The following is a 24,239-nucleotide window of genomic DNA, read 5'->3' as shown; positions in this document are numbered from 1 at the left end:
GGTGTGGGTATCCTAGAGTTATCGGAATAGCGCGGTTCCAAGGTGGACGATGATGGGCCGGCCCCATGGGCACAGTGCGCTTCCGGATTACAAATTATTCGACAATAATGCCAGCCGAGGAGAACTCTGTTAGGGAGGTCTCCTGCTTAGCGTTGGTGATTCGAGTTTCGTCCATGCATTTTTACGCTATGTGTTGGTCACGGCGCGTTAACCCAGTCCGCTCATTCGCCGAAACAGGGGCGGAAGAGCGAGCAACAATTTTGTGGTCTTTGCTCTTTCTCAAGTAGGTCCGGAGTTAGAAAACCATATATGACGATGACTCCGATCACTAGTCAAACGTTGCTAGGGCTTCGTCCCGTCGGAGACAGCGATCGGTGACTCCGAGCCGGGCAGATCGTAGGATAATCTCCAAACCCCGGTGCGGTCAGAAAACTCCCTCCCAGGGCCCCAAGCGCTATACCTCGAGGTCTTGCGAAGACAATCCCGCGAGGATGGAATACAGTTGCATTATCGTAGGCATCGATCAATAATGAAACATCGATCTGCGCCCGTAGTGATAGGTTGTATTTACAATCCTAATCGGGATGACCCAAGACCCAAAATCCAGATCAGGCAGGAGAAACAAAATTGTGACTACCGTTAGACTTCCAGTCGACTGAGATCTTGCTTGGACAAGTATAGCGCCTTGACCATCGCACTGGATCCGGCTAGGAACCATGGTTTAGAGGCGCAGCATAATAGAAGGTGATAGTAAAAAAGACTGGGATGCTTGGCAAGGCTGTACCGGAAGAAGCCCCCACGAATCGCTCCACGCCACCGTGTGCCGGCCCCATGGCCGTAATTTTAGAATTCCTTCCGGAATCCACAAGCCTGGTTGCTCAAAACCAAGCCTTGACCGCGGTGCAGAATCGAACATCTCGAACAACTTCATTGTTCTCCTCCACACCATACGTTGTTTAGACACGGCTGATCCCTGGGCGATCCCCTGGCGATCCCACGGCATTGTGCATATAGATACGTACATAGTGCATACATACCTTCCATTTACTCCATGGTCGATAAGTCGTGATTCTTGGGTGTGGCCAATGAGCATGGTCTTTTTAGTCTTGAGAGATTCAGAGCCGGGAGTTGGAGACGAGGGCCGATCCTTGTTTGATCTAAATCTGGGAACCACAGCTCGCGTGTCAACTCACAGGGAAGGTTCGCGATCGGCGGTTGCAGAGGCTTGTGGCAGTGAGATCACCGGAGGAAGCACGCCCGACTCCGATGGAGGGGCGGATGCCAGATTGCGATCGGGCATGGTAGCAATATGCCTTAGATACAATCGATGGGGCTGAAGACACACACATCTCTTCTGCCTATGCCGCCGAGTAGTACTCAAGGAAGGTCCAATCCGGCCCTGGCTATTTTAAGCATATGCAAGGCTTTCCAGATACGTCTGTTGGACCCATCGGCAGCGTGGCACATTGTTGGGTTATCTTGTGACAGAGCTGAAGTCTAGTTAGCAGAAAATCAGCCTTGATTGCTGTAAATGCGAATTAAGTATTGTTTGCAAGGGTTGGGGTTTGGGTACATCAGGTGACCGCGTGAGTAAAGTCGCGGGACGATTGAATGCCTCACCTTCACTGACTTGGACGCCAACCCACCATGGACCCGAGCTACAAGGCTCGCAAGGAGGCCTTCGTCTCGAACCTTTCGGGAAGCTCCATCCTAGAAATCAATGCCGTCACCCTCGTCGCTTCGGTGAGAGCCCCCTTGTTGCGCTTTTCGCAATCTGTACTAATCCAAGGTCCATCAGACATCAGTCCTTCTCTGGTCCGCGCTCCAGTCCCGATTGTTCATCTTCGCACATGCCAACCCCGCCTCCCTCGTGACAGACTTCCTTCTCAATGTCCTAGCGATCTTGTTTGCAACTACGGCATATTCGTCGGCGCCATGGCTGCTGAACATCCTCCTCGTCTCCCCCGTTCCATTCATCCTTTTGATATCCCGCCCACGGACCAAAAAAGCCAAACCTCCACGCAAGTCCACGTCCACGAAAAATGATGATGCTCAAGAAAAGGCAGCGTCCCTGCCCATCCACCCCTTCCTGACGACATATCGCGCTGCCATGATGATCGTCACCTGTGTTGCCATTCTGGCTGTTGACTTCCCCGTGTTCCCGCGTCGTTTCGCCAAGGTCGAGAACTGGGGTACATCTCTCATGGATTTGGGTGTCGGCTCGTTTGTGTTTTCGGCCGGCGTGGTCTCCGCTCGTGCGGTTTTGAAGGGCCGTGATTCGCGATCTGCCCGGCCAGCTCTCCCCAAGAGACTGATCGGCTCTGCACGACATGCAGTCCCTCTCATTGTTCTGGGTCTGATCCGGCTCTGGAGTGTCAAGGGACTTGACTATGCGGAACACGTCACGGAATACGGCGTGCATTGGAACTTTTTCTTCACGCTCGGCTTGTTGCCTCCCTTTGTGGAGATCTTTGACTCTCTGACAGCGGTAATTCCGTCCTACGAGGTCCTAGCGCTTGTCAGTGCAGCACTCTATCAGGTCGCCTTGGAATCAACCGATCTCAAGGGTTACATCCTCGTCTCTCCCCGCGGTCCAGATCTGTTGTCGAAGAACCGCGAGGGCGTCTTCTCATTCATTGGATACTTGGCCATCTTCCTTGCGGGTCGGGGAGCTGGAATTCGCGTTATCCCCCGCGGAATATCGTCCTCCAAAAACCCACAGCAGGCGCGCAAATCCGTGCTGACAAGCTTGGTGCTCCAGGCCTTGTTTTGGTCTACCTTGTTCTTTTTCAATTCCACCTACGCTTTTGGCTACGGCGCCAACATTATCGTGTCGCGCCGGCTGGCCAATATGCCGTATGTGCTCTGGGTCTCGGCGTTCAACAGCGCCCAGCTGTTCTTATTCTGTCTGACCGAGACTATCTTCTTTCCGGGGGTTCACCGGTTGTCCGGGCAAGACGGCGAGGCGGAGCGCGCCTCTTTTGCAACCAGCAGGATCATGCACGCGTTCAATCGCGGTGGTCTTGGGATTTTTCTCATTGCGAACCTGCTGACAGGCGCAGTGAACTTGAGCGTGCAGACTTTGGATGTCAAAGCGCCGCAGGCTATGGGCATCTTGGTGGGCTATGCTGCAGTCCTGACTGGTGTCGCGCTGGCAATGGACCGGTATAATATTCGCCTAGCCTTGTAAATATAGACATTGTCGCAAAGTGTACTTTATCATATATACCACTATCCTATCTTATTATTCTATCCACATTTACCTCCTATAAAGTTCAGTGGTGCAATTGTCACATGTGCTGACGTCGGGTCGTCTCCACCTTCCGCACCTGCTCGGCTTCCTCAACTTCTCCCATTCACACATCTCAAACACAACGACCGGCAGAATGAGTGCTGAGGATCGCAAGTTCCTCAACTACCCTCCACCCCGCGAGGGACCCAAGGTGCCTTACAAGAACGAGACCCAGTCGATCCCCGTTTTCCGCGGCATTCCACTGGCCATCGGCGCAACACTGTAAGTCGCAACAAACAGCTTACCCCGAGCTCATTATACTAACATAGCACGCCTGTATTCCAGAATTCATAATGTCGGATTAATTCAGAGCCACTTCTGGCGCAATGCAGGCTTCGATGTAATTCGCCAGATCCCTCAGCTCGACCAGTATGCCGCGCGCAACGACCCCACCGTCATTCCAATCCAGGACCACAGCAAGGATGAACCAGAGACATGGACGGTCTCTGTAGCTAAGAGAACGGGAGCCAAGGCCCATTATACCTCAGCCGACTACCAAGCGCTATATGCTTCGGGTGATTTGACCCCTACCGCAGTCGTGGAGACGCTGCTCCCTCTGATCCGGCGCGATGTCACGCCGCCAGGCAAACATTCTACTGCTTTCCTGGAGTCTCAAGTCGAGAGAATCCTTGCAGCTGCGGCTGCCTCGACGGAGAGATTTAAGAAGGGTCAGACACTGAGCCCATTGGATGGTGTGCCCGTCGCGGTGAAGGATGAGGTGCATATCACCGGATACAAGCGCACCGTGGGGACCAAGTTGGATTTCAAGGGTGGTAATGACGACACTTCGTGGTGTGTCAAGAAGTGGGAAGAAGCTGGAGCAATTGTTATTGGAAAGACTACTATGCACGAACTGGGGCTAGGTGAGTACCTAAGGTACTCCTGACACAAAACGCAGGACTAATGTTGAATTCCCAGACACAAATAACAACAACCCCAACTATGGGACTCCCAGAAACCCGCACAACAAGAACTACTACTGTGGCGGCTCATCTGGCGGGTCCGGGTACGCCGTCGGCGCGGGCCTGGTGCCCATTGCCCTCGGCGCAGACGGCGGAGGCTCGATCCGCATCCCATCGTCGTTCTGTGGCATCTGGGGACTGAAGCCTTCGCACAGTCGGGTCTCTGGAGCGCCGACACTCAGTCTAGCCCCGTCAGTGGGTGTCCTCGGACCCATGGCATCCAACATAGACGACCTGGCCTGCGCCTACTACCTCATGTCCGTACCAGCACCAGCCTCGCAAGACCCCGTCTCAGCCCAGTTCCCAGACCACGGCGTCACACCACCAAAGCCTTTCGCCCCGCAAACAAAAACCATCGGCATAGTCCGCGACTGGAACGACCGCGCCGAAGCTCCCGTGCGCGCTGTGCTAGACAACGCCCTCGACTTCTACCGTCAGCAGGGCTACACAATCATCGACATCACAATCCCCTACCTACCGGAAGGCCAGCGTGCGCACGTGCTAACCATCATGGCGGAGATAGCCTCCGGCGTGCACCCGAACCAGATCTCGAAACTCACCGCGCCGAACAAGGTGCTCGTCTCAATGGGAATGTACCAGATCACGGCGCAGGACCTGCTCGCCGCCCAGCGTCTGCGCAATCTCCTAATGACCCACCTCGCGCACCTCTTCCAGTCGCATCCGGGCCTGCTGATCGTCTCCCCGACGACCCCGATCCCGGGTTGGCACATCGACGGCGAGAATGACCTGTCCCGCGGTCTGTCGGATGGCAAATCCTCCGTTCGCAATATGGAGTATGTCTGGCTGGCTAATTTCACGGGCTGTCCATCCATCAATTGTCCCGCTGGCTATGATCCTGATTCCGGCGTGCCTATCGGCGTCATGGCGATGGGTGAATGGGGTACAGAGGAGGACTTGCTGCTTTTCGCGCGCGACCACGAACCTATCCTCGATCTTCCTGCTGCTCTTCCTCCTGTCGCAGGTGGCGATGGTGATACCTCTGGGACAACGGGCCTGCGTGCTCCTGGGACTAAGGATGCTGTTTGGGAAGATGTCATTGCTAGAGCCAAGGAGAAGATGGCTTCTGCCTGATTTGACCGGTGATGCAAGTTGATGATGTAGGGGTGGGTGTGTTATAGTTGTATACACCGTGTCTGCAGCATTACAATGTTTCTTTGTCGATAGTTCGTTCCAAATGCTAGTCAATAATATTCCTATTCTATTCATGTACCCAGGTCCTGCCACAGTGTTATGCAATAAGTAAAAGAGATAGGTATCGTAATGCATTCCCATCTAAGCTCAAAACTACCAAGAATAAACGCCAAAGCGGACAGTGGCATGGTCAGGCTCCGACCAAAAACCTGATAAATACACACAACACCACTTCCTGCCAATATAAAACAATAAGCGCCATGCACCAAACAACTCAAAAAACAAAGACTCCATCGTTTTCCAACACTCCACCGTCCCCTTCCCACTTTACTCTTCAAATCCATATACCCTGCAACGGATCCGGGATGAAGAATTCACACCCCAAACTCGCCGCCTCGCCGTGCGCCCGTAACTCACGCAAGATCTGATCCCCAGGCGGAGGACCATCGGTGAGATGCTCCTTGATATGAATAATATAAACTGACAGCCCCGCCAGCGGGAGAGGGGTCGAATCCGCCCAGCTGGCCGGGTTAGGGATCAGATCGCCCGCAATAGCAGTGCTGTGGCCATCGTGCAGAGTGAATGATTCAGCCCTCGCACTGATGGCAGGGGCTGCGTCGGGTATGTCTTTGTCGTTTATAGAGCTATTGCGGGATTGTGAAGGGGCATTCACGTTGATGTTCAAGTTCGCTCCGGAAGAATTGCTCTGCGAGCGCTTCGACTTCGGACTCACTTGCTCGGGAGTAATCTCGCCAGCGATGGTAGTCTCTTTGCGCTTGCGCTTCTTATCCACCGAGTCGTGCATGTCGACGACCTTCGCTGCGAGTATGGTGAGTTCCGCGGCGAGATGGCGCGGGCACATGTGTCCGTAGAGGTATGCATCGTCGACGCTGTCATTGTACGAGCATTCGATGAAAATTGCGCGCAGTGTGCCGGCCGCGATTTTGGGCGCAGCTGTGTCCCATACGAGCTTGTTATGTCCTTCCAGGGACACGGAGTCGGGCTCTACATCGCCGAAGACGATGATCTCGTTGCCTGTGCTGTGGTCGCGGAGGAAGAATGCTGAGCTCTCGACCGTTGCGAGAACGGAGTCTTTCTGGTTTGATGGGACGAGTCGGGGAGAGCGGGCAGGGGAGTAGAACCTTGATCATAACATTAGTGCAATTCCGTGACGTGGGAGGCGTGTCTCTCTCTTACGCGCCTGCTTCGGAGTGATCGACCGATATTGCCCTCGACGGAAGCATTAACTGCTCTGCCGCAAAGACAGCGCTGCCCACTCGATGATGTGCTCCGCTTTCCGGATGGTATTTCTGTTTGCACCGCCCGTGGCTGACACTCAGACATTTGGTCAACAGGCCGTTGCAAGCCCGGACATATCCTCTTCCGTCGCCACGACCAAATCTGGGATTGCCACCTTCGACCAAACGCTGATAGGTGAGGAGACCGGCTCCACCGTCTTCGTCTGAGAGGTTAGGCCAGATGACATCATTGAACATGTAGTTTTTCATAGCAGAGAGCACCGACGGTAACGCCGCAACGGGTTTCGGACCATTTCCAGCCTCCAGGATCGGCGTGTTGATCGCCAACCCGGAGATGTGGTCGAGGTGAGCGTGCGTGATGAGGACGGCGCCGATGAGCTCCCGAAAAATATGCGCGGCATTAGCCTCTGCGGTCTTGCAGGGAAGTTGCAGGCCAGTGAATGGTCCTTCCTGTAGGACATTCTGCTCATCTTTCGATGACATGTACTCGTTGAGCAACCGGATGATGCCAGCAAGGAGAGTACCCGCATCGACGGCAACGACTGAGTCGGGAGACCATGCTGTCGATGTTGACCGGACAAGAAGGCCAGTGACTCGGTCTTCACGGGGCCCACCGCTCGGTCCCTGAGAATGACAGTCAGCTTCTTATTCCAAACGGGCCTTGCAAACCACGCCCACGCGCATACACGTGAGTGTAAGGAAAGGTGACCTACCAAGACAATAACATGGAACGCAGCCTTGTCGCCCATTGTCCCCACTGCCCCGGGTTGTGCTGTGAAACAAGGGCAATCAGGAAGCGTAAGGGCGGGTAGAGTAGTGGAGAAAGGAATAAATGAGACACACAAGCTTCCTCGAAGCTGTATAGGTGGAACCTATTGTCTCACGGAGTCCTCCTCCCTCTGAGAGGCTGTCTTATGCTGTGTGGCTGGAGATAGCGTGAGGCGCTGGAAATCAAATGCGCGCACCGGGTTGCGATCTTGACGGTCAACAGGCGCTTCCATTCAAGATAACTTGATGTCCCCCTGCTGCTTGTACCAGGACACGTCTCAGGGAAGCGGTCCACTGCAGACAGACACCCGGCCTTGTGGCTCCTGGGGAGTCTGCAGCTCGCGTGATGGACCTTCCCCAGCCCGTACCACAGTCGCGGGCCACCTTGCGCAGAGTAGCACAGGGGTAATTGTGTCTGGGCCCGTATGGCGAGTGGGAATGGAGGCGTGCCAATGCGCGAGCAATCGGGGTATTTATGAAGCTTGCCGGTCACTTGACAGGTAGACCGTAATGCGACGCGCGGAATGGGGCGAGGATAGACCGGAATTGCGACAGGAGGTCGGGAAAGGCCTGAATTCAACAGACCATGAATAGTTAGCAGCTTGCAGACTTGAGGGAAGCTCCAGGTGTCTCACGGGCTGGGGAATTTGGAAGGGTTGCAGATGGTCAGGAAGGAAGTGGGCTGGAGCGCGATCAGAGCTTCTCGGCAGTTGGGGGCGGTTCTCCTTGGCGGCGCCCACGGGGATCTCCGTCAGCAGCGTGGGATCCAGCTGGGGCTAACGAGCGGAGAGGTGCTGAAAAGAAGGGCCATTTGAGGTTGCAGGCGTTGACAACGGTCCCGATAAGCGATGAGATCAGAGGTTATCGATAGTCGGGTCAATGACGCGGTGGAGAAGAGTGGATATGTAGATAGATCGTTCGGGGACTAATTAGTGTGATCAATAATAATAATGGCAATCTACAAATCTTGGTTCTGGGCAAAGAGAGACCGATAGGAGGTTAATTGACAATGGACTAGCCTCGTATACATGACTTCATAGAGATTGATGAGAATATAAAGAACCGCCCGACTCAAAAATTCCCTTATAGGTATCCCAGACAATCCCACCCTTTCCCTGCCGAGCTGAAGAAACGCCATCCGTGAAAACCCGCTAATAAAACGACAAAGAAATGAGAAAGGTGCAATGATCGCAAAGTATGTTCAGTAGCCAGATAGCCAAACGACTACAGAGGATGCTGTACGCGTGCGTTTTAGGTGTCGGTTCCGACCACGGTTTGGTAGCTTGGGAGATTCTGGGTATCTTCGGGCCAGTCGCGGGGAGCCGCGGGTTGGGACTCTCGGGCGGGAAATTCCAAGGAGGCATCGCTGCCTCGACGACTGCTTCCGGGGCTCGAATACTCCGGAGGTAGAATGCCTTGCTCATCCGGGGCCCCAGATAAGGGCGTTGGGGCAAGGCTCGTAAAGTCTCCATCATTGGTAGTGATCCGGCTGGAGCCCTCACCGGCATCCTCGTTGGAAGGAATGTGGGCCAGTTGGGCAAGAGAGATGTCGGTTGGAGATCGAACAGGGCCGGGACTAACGGCGGGAGGGAGTCTGATACTGGAGTTCGTCGCAGCAAAGTTCGCGTTCTGATACACCCGTTGCGAGATCTGCGAAGCGCTCTCGCGGCCCGTTTCGAGTAAGATGCTGCCTTGCTCGCTGCCATAGGGTGGGGGCGGGGCCAAACTCCCCGTCATAGGCGCCAGGCCCCATTTCTTGACGTTGGCTTCGATAAACACGAATCCCATTTGTCCGAAGTTCACATGGACGCTGCAGGGACCGTTCGCGCCGACCGTGGGGAACAGGTTCTGGGCGCGATAGTTGTGTGCCACGTCTTCGAGTCTCTTGCCATTGCGTGTGAAGAAAATCGTGCCCGCTCGAGGCCGATAACCAACACCGATGACATCGCCTTGAAGCAGTGGGGGGCCGTACGGTGTTGGATTGAATGGTTGGTTATGTCTGCGATGACCAGTCGACTGATAGGCTACCGAGACTTTGTGGAAGCCTAGCAAGTTGTCAGCTGATATAGAAGATGACGAAAATCAAGTGCACCTACCGGGCATGCGGAAGAGAGGATACGGCTTGGTGGAGAGGCCAACACCAATCGTCGTCGACTCCGGCTTATCGTAAATCTTTGCCTCCCAGTAGTAGACCTCGTTCTGTTTGGGGATCGGGAGGTTGGTCTGGACACTGCACACCGAGTCGAAGAATTCGATCTCTGTCCGACCTTCGACAAAGCAGTTGGCAATCTCTAGCTCGGGCTGGAATTCCCACGCAGAAACACCCTTTTCTTGGATGGCGAGGAACTGCGACAGCGAGATATCGGTTTGCATCGACTCGGCAGGATTTGCCTGAACGAACGCTGCGACAGTTAGTCATTTTCCCTTCGTCAATACACTAGCTGTGGGCTTTACCTTTGGCTCGCAAGTATTCCGACCGCGACAAATCATCCATGTCCTCCAGCGCGGCCTCCTCCTCGCGCGCGAACGCCTGCTCATCATCGTACTCGCCGGGTCGGCCGATGCGATCGAGCATAATCCGCCCACGGCGGGTGTACTTGAAGAAGAAGAAGACCGCGAGGATGACCACTGCAACCGTCGCCGAGCCAAAGGCAGACAGGATCCCGATCAAGATGCCTCTGCCGGTCGACCCGGTGGAGTTGCCACTGGCGACCAGGCGGTCGCCCTGAAAATCGAGCGATGAGATACCATTTTGTAGGTTGTCTAGTATTTGTTGCTGTGATGGCGATAGTCCAGTCGGTGTAAGTGTGGGTTGGGACTGTGAGGATGTGAAGCCGATCGGTGACGTCGCCGGGTTGCCAATCACCGTTCTAAGCGTCGAGGGCAGGTCAGCGAGCGCCCCGGAGCCCGACGCCTCCGAGCCCTGCATGGTTCATTTGATATGAAGCCAGAAGAGAAAGGATGCAAAGAAAGTGGGTGAGAGGGACGGAGGATGAAATGGGTGGGAGGAGGTGAGAGGGTGAGTGAGAGAGAGAGAGAGTCAGAAGACACAGGGACAGAGAAGGAAGAGGCGGTCGGGGTTATCTAAGACGCTTGCGGCGTCACTCACTGGTCCACTAAAAAGACAGGTCTCGGATGCAAGGTATACCTATCAGACCTCTCGGTTTGCCTTGTTGATATTTTTTATGTTTTATATTTCCAGGGCTTATCGACTCTGCCGACCGAGAATAATAAGGCCTGTCCTACATATCGTGTAGTGCATCCCTAGTGAACTAACTAGCCAGCCTCCTTCTCCTCCCCTCTCTTCTTCCTCTTTGCCCTTCTTCCTCCCTGTCCCCTGCACTCCTTACGACTCCCTGCTGGAGGTACCTCCCCCTACTCCATCCACACGCCACAATGCGCTCGGCTGCAGCTTTTCGAGACCACAACGCAAGTTTGTCCGACGTCATGGTCAACTCGGTCGACTGCTACAGAATCCAGCTGGCAGTGACGCCCACGTCTTGCGATAAATACCCAGGTTAGTGGGCTTCGACTTCACCTGGATTGACAATCACACTCCCCTTTTACCTCCATGCTCCCTTCTCACCCCACTGGTGATCGCGCGACCTTCAAGCTGACCGGCATCCAGCGAAACAACATGCGCGCAACACTGCCCGCAAGCTCGGAGTTTCTAGCGGACTCATCTTTCTGGCCGGAGAGCCTACAATCAATTGGCGCGACTCCGACCAAGGGCGTCCGTTTCGACAGCGCCGATACTTCTACTATCTGTGCGGGGTAGATGAGCCCGACTGCTCGCTGACATACGATATCGAATCGGACATATTGACATTGTATGTTCCGGACTTTGACCTTCACCGTGCGATATGGATGGGACCTACCCTCTCCCGAGAGGAGGCACAAGATCGCTACGACGTGGATCACGTTCGTTATCAGGCATCGCTGAAGGGGGAGTTGGAGTCATGGCTCGACTCGCGGGGGAAAGACAGCTTGCTGTATCTGCTGCACGAATCTGAGAAGCCCGAGGGCCTGTCGGTGGAATCACCGCTGGACGTGAAGCAGCTCCTACCGGCCATGGATGCCGCGCGGGGGGTCAAAGACGACTACGAAATCCGGATGATCCGTCAGGCCAACAAGGTGTCGGCGCTTGCCCACCGGAGGATTTTGGAGAATATTCAGGACATGTCGAATGAGTCGCAGATTGAGGGTCTGTTCCTGAATACCTGTATCTCCCACGGGGCTCGAAATCAGGCCTATCAGATCATCGCAGCGTCGGGACCCAATGCGGCCGTCCTGCACTATCAGCGGAATAATGAATCTCTTCGCAATAAGCCTTTGGTCTGTCTGGATGCCGGTGCCGAGTGGAATTGTTATGCCAGTGACGTGACGCGAACATTCCCGCTATCGGGCGAGTGGCCCAACGCCTACGTCCGGGATATCTATAAACTGGTAGAGCGCATGCAAGAGGAGTGCATCAAACAGATCCGCAAGGGCGTGCGCTTTTTGAATCTGCACAACCTGGCCCATGACATTGCCATCGACGGTTTATTGGCTCTCGGTGTGCTCAAGGGTGGCAGCGTCAGTGAGATCTACAAGTCGGGTGCATCCCGCGTGTTTTTCCCACACGGTCTAGGCCACCATGTGGGACTGGAGGTCCACGATGTGTCTGAAAAATCCGTCATGGCCATGTATCCGTTCATCGACCGCGGCTACTACGGCCCCATCCTATCCTCCACCTATCTCTCTCCTTGTACCTACTCCGCGCCGCTGTTGGAGCCGGGCATGGTTGTGACCGTGGAGCCTGGCGTCTATTTCTCGCCGCTCGCTCTGGCGGATGCACGCAAACAGCCTTTTGCCAAGTATATTGATTTCGAGGTTGCGGCGAAGTACGTTCCCATTGGGGGGTGCGCATTGAGGATGATATTCTGGTCACTGCCAATGGCTACGAGAACCTAACTACCGCGCCGAAGGGGGAGGAGATGCTTTCTATTATCCGGGGGTCCAAGTAGGACATGCATAAATGTATATATGATACCATACCCAGCATAGCATACGCCTTCACGGTACCTGCATCCCCGTTTCTCCGGTCACAAACGAAATAATTCCCCGAATTCATTGCCGGACCGAAGACAGTTAGTTATGCAAGTAAACCGGATCCCCCAAGTCCCGAGGGTGTGTCGATCAATTGATATGCCCCGCATATATATAGATCTGGCAGAGTCCTTTTCCGTTCTACACCACACCTCACAATGGAGATCGCAACGCCACCAGTACCCATCCACGAGGGCGCCACCGACAAGCCCCGAAATGTCGACACGGACCTGATATTTTGGAAACGTCCCGCGGACCTGTGCCTCGTCTCCGACTTTACCAAAGTCAGCCCGGAAGAGGGCATGGCTGCGATGAAGCGTCTCGAGGAAGAGCACCGCATTCAAGTTCACGACGTCCGCGGCCACGAGTCGGATTTCTCCCTGCAGCAGAACGGCTTCCAGTATGTCTGGCACGAGATACCCGAGCTCGGCGGTGCGGCGGATGAAGAGCAGGTGCAGCAGTTTATTATTCCCCAAACGGAGCAAATGGTTAAGAAACTGTATGTCTTTATACAGTGTAGTGATCCTGTGTAGTGAGCCTAGAACCAACTAATCCAACCACACCACGCCAACAGAACCGGCGCATCGCGCATGAAAACCTTCAAGCACCGCGTCCGCTGTCTGGCCAGCGACCCAGCCACGCTCGCCGATAACCGCGCCCCAGCCCACAGCGTGCACTCGGACTTCACGGTTGCCGGCGCGCTACGCAACCTCAGCACCACGATCCCCGACTCCGAAGAGCGCGAGCAGCTCCTCTCCAAGCGGGTGATGATCATCAACATCTGGCGACCCTTGAAGACCGTCACCAGAGACCCGCTGGCAGTCTGTGACTGGGGAACCCTAAATCATAAGAAGGACGGCATTGCCAACCGGCTCGTTCTGCCAGGGGGTGGAATGAATTGGGGAAGTATGCTTTCAATGAGTCCCAGCAGTGGTATTATCTGAGTGTTCAGCGGCCGCAGGAGGCTTTGGTGTTTATGCAGTTTGATAGTGAGAGGGCCGCGGAGGGCGGTGTTACCGTTCCTCACACTGCGTTTGTGGACCCTGCGTTTACGGATGGGCCGCCGAGGGAGAGTATTGAGATTAAGATGTTTGCGTTTTTTTAAGTCCGTTTGCCTCGCTGTTTTGGGTAATGTTGGGCGACTTATTCCCTTGGTTTGAAAAATCCCGACATAGTTGCCTGGTCGCCTGATGGTATCTCCGTCCGGCCCGGGCACGGCCGACCGTCGGCGCTGAGACAAATTATTGCCCGGCTCCGACTCAGCCGAGTTGCCTGTTTTTCCTTTACTTTTTTCTTTGGGTCTCATACTTGCGCGTCATTTTTTTTTTTGTTTGTCATGTAACCCGTCTAGACAGGATTTGCAATCAACCATTCCATCATCCATCAGCTGAGGTGATCGGGCTTCGTCATTCCCCCCAAGCCTAACTCAATCACGCGATGCACGTAGTACACCAGATAGCCCGTTGCCTGGGCTAACTCCGTAGATTGCGTCAGTCAAATGACGCTAGGCCATCCATCACGCCTTCGTTGAGTAACTCGAGTATGAACTATAGCAGTCAAAAGGTGATCTGCCCGGCCCGGGTCCACTTGGTGGGTACGTGCTTGCCTACTGCCGTGACTCACCCTGCCTAGCGATCTATAAAACCCGAACCACCCCTGCAGCAGATCTTGCCCTGCTCTTCTTTTTCTCGATACCTCATCTCATCCTGCCAAGGAGGTGATGGTCACTCCTCTTACCTAAAAAGTTCTTGTTCTGTTTCTTGTCAGTCATTTGGTTGCTTTCTCTCGTTTGGACATACACCATCTCCCGAGGATGGGCCAGAGGCACAACAGACGTCGCACTCGTCCTCGCTCCCGCAATAGCAACCAGCTACCGCATGATAAAGACACAGCCACGGCTACTCCCGTCTTCCCGGGTCCTGGTGCTCCATTAGCGGTCCCTGCTTCATCCATCTGGAGCCCCCAGCTCACCTACGCCGAACCTATCCCCGTCTCTGCTGCATACCCATGCCCTTCACGTGGACCTCCGGGCCTTGGAACCCCCGCCCCGCTCTGGCATTATGGGTATTCGACCTGGCGGACCCGTGAAGGCGTGCCGGACACAAGCAGCACGGTAGAGACGGCGCAGTGTCGAGTGTTCGGCGGCGAGCCGGGCGACGATGTGGCGTTGTGCGAGCGCATGCTGGAGTATTTTGGTGGACTCGACTATATCGACTCGTGAGTTTCCTTGGTGTCTCGATGAAATCCCTCAACGGCACGTTCCTGACTTGTGTCTGTTATCAAGAACACCGGACACCACTCTCGGTGATTGAATGCCCTTCCGTCCTCCAAAAGGAGAGTTTGGTTCGTGTGAATATTGCCTTCGCCGCGCAGTCTTCGGCATAAATGGAGCGAAAAGAACGAACATACTGTGATCAGCTTTCGATTCGAAATTCCATCAACAGGCCTCGCAGCGAGAAGGACGCTCCACAGCGTCCTTCCGCCCCGGATCGATACCGGCTGCGACGGCGAGAACACCAGTGTTCCCGTGGACAATATCTGGGTCCCCCGACTTGTAGCAATGAAGATACCCTGATGTAGGGTATTGGATTGGTCCACCTCGACTCGGCCATGTGGATTGTTCTGGGTTGCTAGTCCCGCGCCGCACCGTGGATCGTCTTTGGACTATCACCAGCCTCTGTGAAGTTATATTGGTCCAGGATTGGTTGAATTCGCGTCACTAATTAGTGGCGCTTGAGTTCCCGATTTTGGGCGCATAGTAACAAGCAGAGTGCAGTGCGGTGCTGGGAACGAGTGCTTCATGGCTAGATAGTTAGTCATTTTGTACGTAGCAGCTGTTCTAGCCAATGCCTTCCCGCTTCCTTTGAACGAGTAGTATAGTGACAGCGTGGCTGCACAATATAATTCAAGTTGCAAAGAATGAATTCGAACAATAGAAGACCATACTCACCGCCTTTGACCCTGGCAGAACTCGCAGGCGGTCAGACCTTAAAGGACACCGTCTACTGACCCGAAGTGGAAGTGAATCGATACTCCGTTCCTCCCCTGCATCACTCCTTTGTTTCTCTGCACTATTCTCGGGGCCAGCTTTGTGGTCGCTGATTTTATAATATTCCATTCCTCTTCTCTCCCACTGTTCCCGCGTCTCGCCTGTCCAGAGTGACACCAGCCTTGTCCAAAACAACGATCGTTAAATTCCGCGGACAGCGGCCACCGCTGTCTGTACCCTGAACTCGCCTCAGGATGTCGTCAGATTACACCTACGATGAGCAGGTATGTAGTAGCTCTTCATCCGCGGACAATCAGCTAACCTCGTGGCTTCGCGCCATCAGGGACAATTCTTCCCCTTCTTCATCCTGACCTTGACCGGCCTGGTCACTCTTCCTCTCACCTACAACCTCCTCAAACCAAGCAAAGGTAAGCTGACCCGGGCGTTTATGGCTACCTGAATACTAAAGTCGATGCGCCGCATACAGAGCTCGAAAACACCGCTCCCCGCATCAAGTCCGACTTCAAACCCCAACATGGCGACCTCATCGAGGCACAGAAGCGCAAACGCCTGCGCAAGGAACGCCGGATCAAGCGTATCGTCACTGTCATCCTGGGATACTTGGTGATGGCATGGATGGTTTACTTGATCCTCGTCACGGCGCGGTCAACGCCCAAGTTGTACGATCCGTATGAGATCTTGGGTATCGCACGGGTAAGTTGTGGTGATGACAGCCCGGCATTTCAATACTAACTCGCTATTCAAGAGCGCCGACGAAAGAGCCATCTCCAAACACTACAAGCGCCTCTCCCTCATCTACCACCCCGATAAAATTCGTCCCGACCCCGCCAAGAATGAGACCGTCGAGATGCTCAACGAGCGCTTCCACGAACTCACCCAGGCCTACAAAGCCTTGACCGATGAAGATATCCGCAACAACTACCTCCAATATGGCCACCCGGATGGCAAGCAAAGCTTCAGCATTGGCATCGCGCTGCCCAAGTTCATAGTCACGGAAGGCAATCAGAAATACGTCCTGCTGGTCTACGGAGCCCTGCTAGGTGTTCTTCTTCCGTACATTGTTGGCAAGTGGTGGTACGGCTCCCAAAGATACACCAAGGAGCGTGTTCTTATTGCTACCGCTGGCAATATCTTCCGCGAGTACAAAGAAGACATGACAGATGGTGATATCGTTAGCGTTCTCTCCTCGGGCGAGGAGTTTAAGGAAATGCTTCCGGGTGCCCAGGCGGATTCTGGACTCGGTAAACTGGAGAAGAAGGTGCTGGCAGACGACTCCTCGTTCCTCTCCGCCAAGGACCGCGAGACTCTCAAGAAAATCGACAACTCCGCTCGCCGGAAGGCGCTGGCTTTGTTGTGGGCATACCTTGGCCGAGTGGAGCTGGATGATGCAACTCTTGATGCTGGTAAGTTTGTTTTGTTTTGTGATTTTACGGGTGGTGCTAACCTGCCCTCAGAAAAATACGAGGCTGCTCCCATCGCCCTCTCCCTGACCGAGGCATTCAATGCTATCGCGCTGGCTTTTGGTAACCTGCGACCTATTATCGGTGCTTTCCAATCATCCCAAAACCTAATCCAGGCGGTCCCACCGGGCTCGTCGCCGCTCTTGCAACTTCCCAACTTCACCAACGCCGTCGTCAAATCCGTCGAGGGCCAACACACCAAGGATCATCTCACCGTCCAAAAATTCATGAAGATGCCCGAGGACGAACGCCGCAAACTTACTGTTGGTGCTGGTCTTTTGTCAGAGAAGCAATACACCGAAGCCCTCACAGTCGCACGGCAACTGCCTGCGCTTGAGGTCTCCAAGGCATTCTTCAAGGTTATGGGTGAGAAGGTCATCACACCGAGCAGTCTGGTACAGCTAGTAGTGAAGGCCCGACTCATCCCACCAGGATGCACCAACGTGCCGGCCGTTAATGAATTGGACCTGGAGGACGTCGACCCCGATGAGGACGACCTGGACGCACTGATGGGCCGTAAGGCGGCGAAGAACAAGACCCTCAAGATTGTCGACGGCAAGAAAGTCGAGACCAAGTTGGAGACAATCCAGCCACCTCTTGCCCACGCGCCTTACCTCGCTCGCGACCACTCTCCGCGCTGGCACATCTTCCTGGCAGACGCCAAGCAGGGCAAGATGGCCGTGCCGCCGTTTACCTTTACCACATTCGACAAGCCGCTCTTCGACGAAGCCGGCAAACCCACCTTCAACGTCCAGACACTGAAGATGCAGTTCCAGGCTCCCCCGCAGGTCGGCGACTTCACCTTCGTCATGCACATGCTCTGCGACAGCTATCTGGGGCTAGACAGCAAGGTGGAAATCACTCTGCACATTGACGACCCTGCCAAGGCAGTGGCCGTGGAGGAGGACGATGATATCAGCGAGCCGGACGAGGGTAAGCCTTCCTGCCCTTTTTTTCTGCGTGTGTCTATACTAACTCCCTTCTTCCAGACTCTATCGCCGGCCAAATGCATGCCCTCAAGACGGGCGGCGCACCACCCAAGAAGAAGACACAAAAACCTTCCGAAGACTCCAGCGAGGACAGTGACACCGATGGCGACGCAGGCGATACCAGCGACACCAACACAGAAACGGATGTCGAGGATTAATTTACTCGCATCTACGCTGCGTTGCGTTGCACTTTGCATTGATTGATGGGGTTTTTCATTTTTCTGCTCGGGCCTTTCCTGTGTCTGTGTATTTGTGTGTGTAACATGCGAGGGGAAATTGGGCATGGGCATGGGCGAGGGGATCGGATCTCTCTGTCTGTCTTGTCTCTCCGGTAACCTCGGGGGTTCTTCTTTTCCTTTTCTTTTTTTTTAAAAAAAACTTGTTAAATCGTTATACTATCTGTGTCTCTTGGTTTCTATTTCTGCTTCTCATATCCGTCCGACGTTGCCCATAGAGGTGGAATTACAAAGATTTTTTCTTTCTCCTTCTACAAGGGTTTCCCCGGTGTTTCGCGTACCCATGTCTTTTCTATTGGTGTATCATGTATCATTCCTGCCAAGTCTCTACAGGGTATCTATCTACTTGGTGCCATCTACTTGATCTATGGGTATCCATGCCCTAGCTACCATGACCGTGATCCCTTCGCAGTTCTAGACCTAGGTGGGCCGTGGCGATGAAGAGTGCTCTGTGTATCGATGTTATATGTTGCCCTCGCCCCAGTATGCATGTCATAAAAGAAGACGGCTATAAATAGAAACATGCAGGGTCTTGGTCGAATAACAGGACGCTTGGGTAAATTGATAGAGAGGTAGGTTTTGTTGAATGCCCTGTCCTATCTACCTACACACATACATGTACACCTCAAGGCTAATTTCGATGAGGAGAAGAAAGGTGATGGTGAGGGATCTTTGCTGCTGGTGCTGGTGTGCGCTGGCGGCAGAGATAAGACACCAAATCCAGGTCCATGAAGAATGTACACGCTACACGATGTATATATAGAACTACTCGGCACATCATGAATGCATCTATTTCTAAATATCTACCTAAATAATTCTACCTATCTACCGAATACAATCACTCTATAACGAAAGTGCCTAGATTGATAGGACCCGGTCTTAGTAGAATCCTGAACCTGAGGCCTAAATGGGGAGAAGTAAGTAATGAGAGACCAACGGAGAGAAACACTGTTCCTTCTTCTTGCAAATGCCAGTGGCCATGCCTCGTACCAATGTCAGTTCCATGATATCACATCTCCAAGTTGTAAACTCCGTCAAAATCAAATCAGATCAAGTCAAGTCAAATTTCAAACCGAATTGCCTTGACTCGCCTTATCCTGCCTTGCTTCCTCCGATGTGTGAACATAATTGTAACTGCAAATGCAACAGGGGGTATTGAAATATTGGATAAATGGGCCCAAAGACAAAAAACAAAACAACATATCTCTCTCTTCTGCTAATCTCAAAGAGTGAAGCAAATGGAGTGAGTAGAAGAGTTTCATATCTGACCGAGAGATGGAAACGAGGTTGCAAAACTATAGATAAGAAGCGAAGAGAAAAACAAGCTCATTGTGAGAAGCATACAAACAGCAGCTCGTCTGTATGTCTACTCCCTGCAGCGATCATCCCGCCGGAAAAGTCCAACCAGGCGTAAATCCGTGATAGAACGAGGCCTCCTGGTTTTGGTAGTGATAGACTCCGCCAAGCATGTCACTAGACATGCCACCACCGGAGAGATGCTGGGAATGGGAATGCGCATCGCCCATTATGCCGATACCGGGCGGGACACGCTGCGCGGCGGGTTTATTGCTGGCACCACCTGGCACCACTCCTCTATCGGAGGCATCCAGATAACATGGAAAACCTGCAGAGTCATGGGACACGGACGATCCAGCAGACACGTCGACATGGGACGGTATCTCAGTTGGCGCTAGATATGTTGCGCCACCTCCTATGGAGTTGCGCTGCACGGCCATAATATCATGCTGGAATCCATTCTCGGGGAAGCTGTGGTGATACGCAGTCTGGTGGTGAACGGGGTGCATATCCCACGACCAGCTGTGTGAATGGTGGCGCCCTCCCGGGAGGGAAGAAGTTGGCACTGGTACAGAGCCGGGGTTGTTGCAAGCCGAGGAAGAAGAAGGAGAGGAGAGCACTGTCGGGGAGGGTTCCGGGGGCGTGGCCGGTTCAGGGGACGGTTCGGCCGTGGCGCTGCATTCTGTTGACGTGGATAACAGGCGGAGGTAGCGCAGGTCCTCGGAGTCCTCGTCTGGATCGTCGGCGTTTTCTTCGGCTTGCTTGATCAGCCCTAGGCGGTCGAGGATCGTGTGTGTTAGAGGGTGGCCGTCTGGTGCTTCGGCGAGGGGCTCGCCGGGGAAGCCTTCGTTGTTGATGCAGAACTTGTATAGTTTCTGGAGTGCCTTGACGACTAATGAATGGTGGGACTCGAGCATCTCGACGAATCTATTATCATAAGTACTGTTTCCATTGAGATTGGGTTCGAGTACGTACCCCCGAGAGTAAACTTTGGTCTGCGTCGCCTTTCTCTCGCGGAAGAGGCATGGGTGGTTGTATACCGAGCAGCGGTTGCAGGGCTGTTTCCCATCGCACTATGTAGAGACAACATGGGCATGAGCAAGAGCAAGAGAAAGAGAAAGAGCAAGAGCAAGAGCACAAAGCATAGATATGTTCTCCCAGACAAGACAGGACAAACCTTAGTCTTCTTCACGCGGCACCGATCGCACGCTTTGAGAACATGCTTGCGCTTGACCCGGAACACGCGCTGATCGCGCTTGTCTTCTACATGTCTCGAGCGGTGCTCCAGCTCCGCGAATGAGTCCATGGCGGCGAAACTGTCCATGGTATGCGGAAAGCCCTTGGGGCGGAGCTTAGGCTGCCACGACATGGTGGGTTGGTTAGGGCTAGGTGTAAAGTAAAGGAAGTCTGCAATTCAGGGTATTGTTGAGCAGAGCGGGATGAGAAGCAGGGAGGTGGGGTGGGTGATAAGGGAGCCTCAGTCAGTATTTGGCCACGGAGAGATACATGCGATATTACATCGTGGTTAGTTGGCAAGAAGCACACAGTCTCCCCACGCCTCCTCACCAGGAGGTGACGTGGGAGACGGAGCGGTGTCAACAGGGCAGGGCAGGACAGGGCAGAACAAGGCAGGGTAGGATAGGGCAGGGTAGGTGTCAGAATGTCAACTAGCAAGGATGTGTGTGTCTGTGGCAGGTACAATAATAATACAGGTAGAAGACCTCACTTCGTTCCCAAATAACCAAACCCCCCGTCGTTTGGGCAGCAATAAAGAAAAAAAAAACAACGTCGTCTGTGCGCGGGACGAGCATGCTCTGTCTGTCGGCCTGTCGGCCTGTCTAGCAAGTGTTTTCTGTTCATTCAATTGCATACGGCTCATGTCACATGGTACAGATACATAGATCTCACCCAACGAACTAACAAAAGAGACTCGGACAGATTCATCGCACGCACACGTGCGATGTCAGCGGCTGAAAGGAACCTAGCTCGTGTCCAGTGCGTGCATGACAATCCAACCAGGTACCCCTGTCTTTGCTGCAGTGGACGCTCGAGAGAAAGAAGGAAGGCGACAAGACAAGAAAAGGGGGAGGCCAGTGCTTTGCTGACTATCTGTCGGTGTAAAGGAATAATCATCCTTTCCCATCCTGGACAGGCATCTCATCCATCACCTGACGGGCGACACAGGTAATTCTTACTATTTTACTATATTTACCGTACGATGAATGTACAGACACGACACGACACGACAAACAACACACCCAGCCCATATCGGAATGGGCCGTCGATCATCTATCCCCGGTGTGACGGCAGTAGAGACCCTGATACAATCAACAGGATAGATTAGTACTGTGAGGCTTGGTTTCAGCGTGAGCACAGGGGTCCGAACTTAAGATATGATAGGGAGTAGGGAGAGCGGGTGAAATAGAGGAGTGGCTGAGTTAGGGCTAAAAAAGCGCAGAGGAGAGGAAGCAAGCAAAGCAGAATAATAAGCATCTGATATCATATCTACCTAACGTATGTATCTACAATGATGAATTAACCCCATGCTAAACCAAATGTAGCTCGGCTAGAGACGATCAACGCCCTGTCCTCTCTTTCACATTTACTGCTCCTTTGCTCCTTGTTATCTCCGATAAATTCGCGGGCCTGTACCGTTTCGAGGCCCGAGAATCCCCGGACGGAGATTGGCAGTCAATAAAGATGAACCAACAGCAATATCCCCTTTCTGGCTCCCCGGCACACTCTCGCCCAATAACTAGCATTCATCACCGCTGGCACGATCAGCGCGATGATCAGCAGGGCAAAGGTATCCGGGTAAGCCATCCGGAGAGAGAACAGGTTTTGCGTGGCTTTCTTTCCTTCTTTTCATTCCATGAAATCAAGTCACGCAGAGGCCGATCCCCCCGGCAGCACGATGCTCGCTTCGCCCTTAGCAAGCAGATCGAAGCTCTCCTCACTCGTAGCTGTGGTCGGGGAGCTTGGCGGGTATTCTGATGACGCGACTGTTGCTACTGCAGCCGCTTTGGACTCGGCAGCAGCCGTTCCTAGCCGCTCATCTGACAGCGCCTGCCAGCGACGATCGCCGACCCATTCAATTCCGTCGCCTGCGCCGCTGATTCCCAGCTTGCGACGCTCGCTCTCGCGCTCGAGGAGGGGCAATTCGCCATCGTGGCGCTGGTCATTATCATGTGTCTGCTCTAACAGGCCCAGATTACGGCGGTGCCATTCGCCAACGAACAGGCCGTCCGGGTCGACCTCTTTCCGAACCCGCAGCCACTCGTCCATATCGCTCCCGTAAAGCTCGCGCAGCTCGTGCGGGCCGCTGGTTGTAAAGTTCTTAGCCCAGTGCGGGCGCGCGCCCATGTCCCGCATCAGCCACTCAAAGGCCTCGTAGTAGCGCTCTTTGCAGGGCGGGTCGCGGAGGTACGGCCGGTAGAGCGTTGCGTTGAGGTAGAGCGTTGGCCCCGTGCGGGAGGTTGGGTCCAGGAACGGGCGCGGGTTGGTGTTGTGTGTTGTGTCTGATACGCGCACTTCGACGGGGCAGTGTACCCACAGGCCCTGTACGGGGAATGGGATGCGTGCGGTCTCTGCGTCGCCGTTCAGCCATGCCGACAACCGGGTTATAGCTTCAGGGCCCTTTTCTAGAGGGAGGGCCCACTCGTTCACGAACTGTGAGTATAGACAGTTCATTAGAAGACCTGTCCGAGCGGGCTCGACGGCTTCGGTAACTGTCGACCCGGCGCGGAAGCCGTATTGCATGCCGAAGACGAACCACTCCACCCACGGCAGGATCCGGGGTAAATAGTTCGACAGCGCGAGCAGGTTGTGGTAGATGTGGTATCCCAGGGACTCGCCGTAAAAGTTGATGGGAGGAGGCTTCAACGGACGGTCTGTTTGATCCGCGCGCCAGACGATGGCACCGCTCAAATACGGTAGCCACCAGACCCGGACGAATTCATGTGATGTCCACAGGCCGGTCGACCACTCATCCAAAACCTTGGACAACGACAACCGTTCCTGGCGCCAGGCGATGTTGAAGGTCGGCCTCGCCTTGAAGGTGACTTCAACGATGATCCCCAATGCTCCGAGAGACACCAGCGCCGCGCGGAACAGCGCCGGGTTATTCGTCGCGCTGCAACGCACGAGCTGGCCATTCGCTAAAACCAGACTCAACGCCTCGATGCATTCAGAGAGCAGTCCATGACGCAGCGAGCTGCCATGCGTGCCCGTCGCGATAACTCCGGCAATGGACTGGCTATCAATGCTGCCTAGGTTGTCAAGTGTGAGCCCATGCTCTTCCAGCCTCGCACCCAGCTCGCTGAGCCGTATGCCCGCCTCAACAGTGACAGAGTGTGTAACCGGATCGATGGACAGGACACTATTGAAGTCGTCGAGGTTCACCAGCCATGACGAGGTGCAGGTAAGATCGGAGGGCGAGTGGGCGCTGCCGACGGTGACGAGACGGCGGCGGCAGCGGCGGGCGAGGGTGATGAGCTGTTGGATCTCGGGGATGGAGCGCGGTCGGATGTACAGCTCGGGACGAGAGAAGAACGTCTTGGCCCAGGTGTGATGCAGGTATGATGTGCCGGCAGTGCGGAACGGCACCGCGGGATCGAGCTTGGAGAGCTCGCGAGAGATCGTGGGGTCCATGATGGCGTGAATTTTTCTTTTTCCAAGGCGATCACGGCATCATCGGATGTCACATTGCCAGCGGAGGGGGCTGATGA

The 24,239-nt window shown here is 54.2% G+C and overlaps 9 protein-coding genes across 9 annotated transcripts; 5 read left to right on the top strand and 4 right to left on the bottom strand.

Annotated features, from left to right (window-relative positions):
• Positions 1-1,647: 1,647 nt before the first annotated feature.
• N7474_004859 (Amidase) lies at positions 1,648-5,346 on the top strand (the record flags this gene model as incomplete). The annotated part of the gene is made up of 5 exons (XM_057196274.1): positions 1,648-1,743; positions 1,799-3,165; positions 3,275-3,514; positions 3,578-4,155; positions 4,211-5,346. The coding sequence occupies 5 exons, from the start codon at positions 1,648-1,650 to the stop codon at positions 5,344-5,346; spliced, it is 3,417 nt and encodes a 1,138-aa protein (XP_057053670.1).
• A 394-nt stretch (positions 5,347-5,740) lies between these two features.
• Positions 5,741-7,414, bottom strand: pdeA (3',5'-cyclic-nucleotide phosphodiesterase PDE1; the record flags this gene model as incomplete). The annotated part of the gene is made up of 3 exons (XM_057196273.1): positions 5,741-6,548; positions 6,604-7,289; positions 7,379-7,414. 3 exons carry the CDS (start codon positions 7,412-7,414, stop codon positions 5,741-5,743), a joined length of 1,530 nt encoding a protein of 509 aa, XP_057053669.1.
• A 1,270-nt stretch (positions 7,415-8,684) lies between these two features.
• Positions 8,685-10,362, bottom strand: N7474_004857 (SSH4 family protein; the record flags this gene model as incomplete). The annotated part of the gene is made up of 3 exons (XM_057196272.1): positions 8,685-9,478; positions 9,530-9,835; positions 9,888-10,362. The coding sequence occupies 3 exons, from the start codon at positions 10,360-10,362 to the stop codon at positions 8,685-8,687; spliced, it is 1,575 nt and encodes a 524-aa protein (XP_057053668.1).
• A 467-nt stretch (positions 10,363-10,829) lies between these two features.
• N7474_004856 (aminopeptidase P family protein) lies at positions 10,830-12,386 on the top strand (the record flags this gene model as incomplete). The annotated part of the gene is made up of 2 exons (XM_057196271.1): positions 10,830-10,950; positions 11,062-12,386. 2 exons carry the CDS (start codon positions 10,830-10,832, stop codon positions 12,384-12,386), a joined length of 1,446 nt encoding a protein of 481 aa, XP_057053667.1.
• Positions 12,387-12,679: 293 nt separating this feature from the next.
• N7474_004855 (uncharacterized protein) lies at positions 12,680-13,465 on the top strand (the record flags this gene model as incomplete). Its single annotated transcript, XM_057196270.1, has 2 exons — positions 12,680-13,020; positions 13,096-13,465. The coding sequence occupies 2 exons, from the start codon at positions 12,680-12,682 to the stop codon at positions 13,463-13,465; spliced, it is 711 nt and encodes a 236-aa protein (XP_057053666.1).
• An 869-nt stretch (positions 13,466-14,334) lies between these two features.
• On the top strand, positions 14,335-14,742 carry N7474_004854 (uncharacterized protein; the record flags this gene model as incomplete). The annotated part of the gene is made up of 1 exon (XM_057196269.1): positions 14,335-14,742. The coding sequence occupies one exon, from the start codon at positions 14,335-14,337 to the stop codon at positions 14,740-14,742; it is 408 nt and encodes a 135-aa protein (XP_057053665.1).
• Positions 14,743-15,764: 1,022 nt separating this feature from the next.
• N7474_004853 (J domain-containing protein) lies at positions 15,765-18,138 on the top strand (the record flags this gene model as incomplete). The annotated part of the gene is made up of 6 exons (XM_057196268.1): positions 15,765-15,794; positions 15,854-15,938; positions 15,980-16,224; positions 16,277-16,934; positions 16,986-17,924; positions 17,981-18,138. 6 exons carry the CDS (start codon positions 15,765-15,767, stop codon positions 18,136-18,138), a joined length of 2,115 nt encoding a protein of 704 aa, XP_057053664.1.
• A 1,460-nt stretch (positions 18,139-19,598) lies between these two features.
• N7474_004852 (Zn(II)2Cys6 transcription factor domain-containing protein) lies at positions 19,599-20,881 on the bottom strand (the record flags this gene model as incomplete). Its single annotated transcript, XM_057196267.1, has 3 exons — positions 19,599-20,439; positions 20,488-20,585; positions 20,690-20,881. The coding sequence occupies 3 exons, from the start codon at positions 20,879-20,881 to the stop codon at positions 19,599-19,601; spliced, it is 1,131 nt and encodes a 376-aa protein (XP_057053663.1).
• Positions 20,882-22,395: 1,514 nt separating this feature from the next.
• N7474_004851 (D-arabinono-1,4-lactone oxidase) lies at positions 22,396-24,162 on the bottom strand (the record flags this gene model as incomplete). Its single annotated transcript, XM_057196266.1, has 1 exon — positions 22,396-24,162. One exon carries the CDS (start codon positions 24,160-24,162, stop codon positions 22,396-22,398), a length of 1,767 nt encoding a protein of 588 aa, XP_057053662.1.
• Positions 24,163-24,239: the final 77 nt, after the last annotated feature.

This window comes from Penicillium riverlandense, assembly GCF_028828495.1.
Source record: "Penicillium riverlandense strain IBT 135883 chromosome Unknown utg000003l_segment0_segment0, whole genome shotgun sequence".
NCBI lineage: Eukaryota > Fungi > Ascomycota > Eurotiomycetes > Eurotiales > Aspergillaceae > Penicillium > Penicillium riverlandense.
The sequence above is the reverse complement of the archived record's forward strand: the minus strand, read 5'-3'. Positions and strand labels throughout refer to the sequence as shown.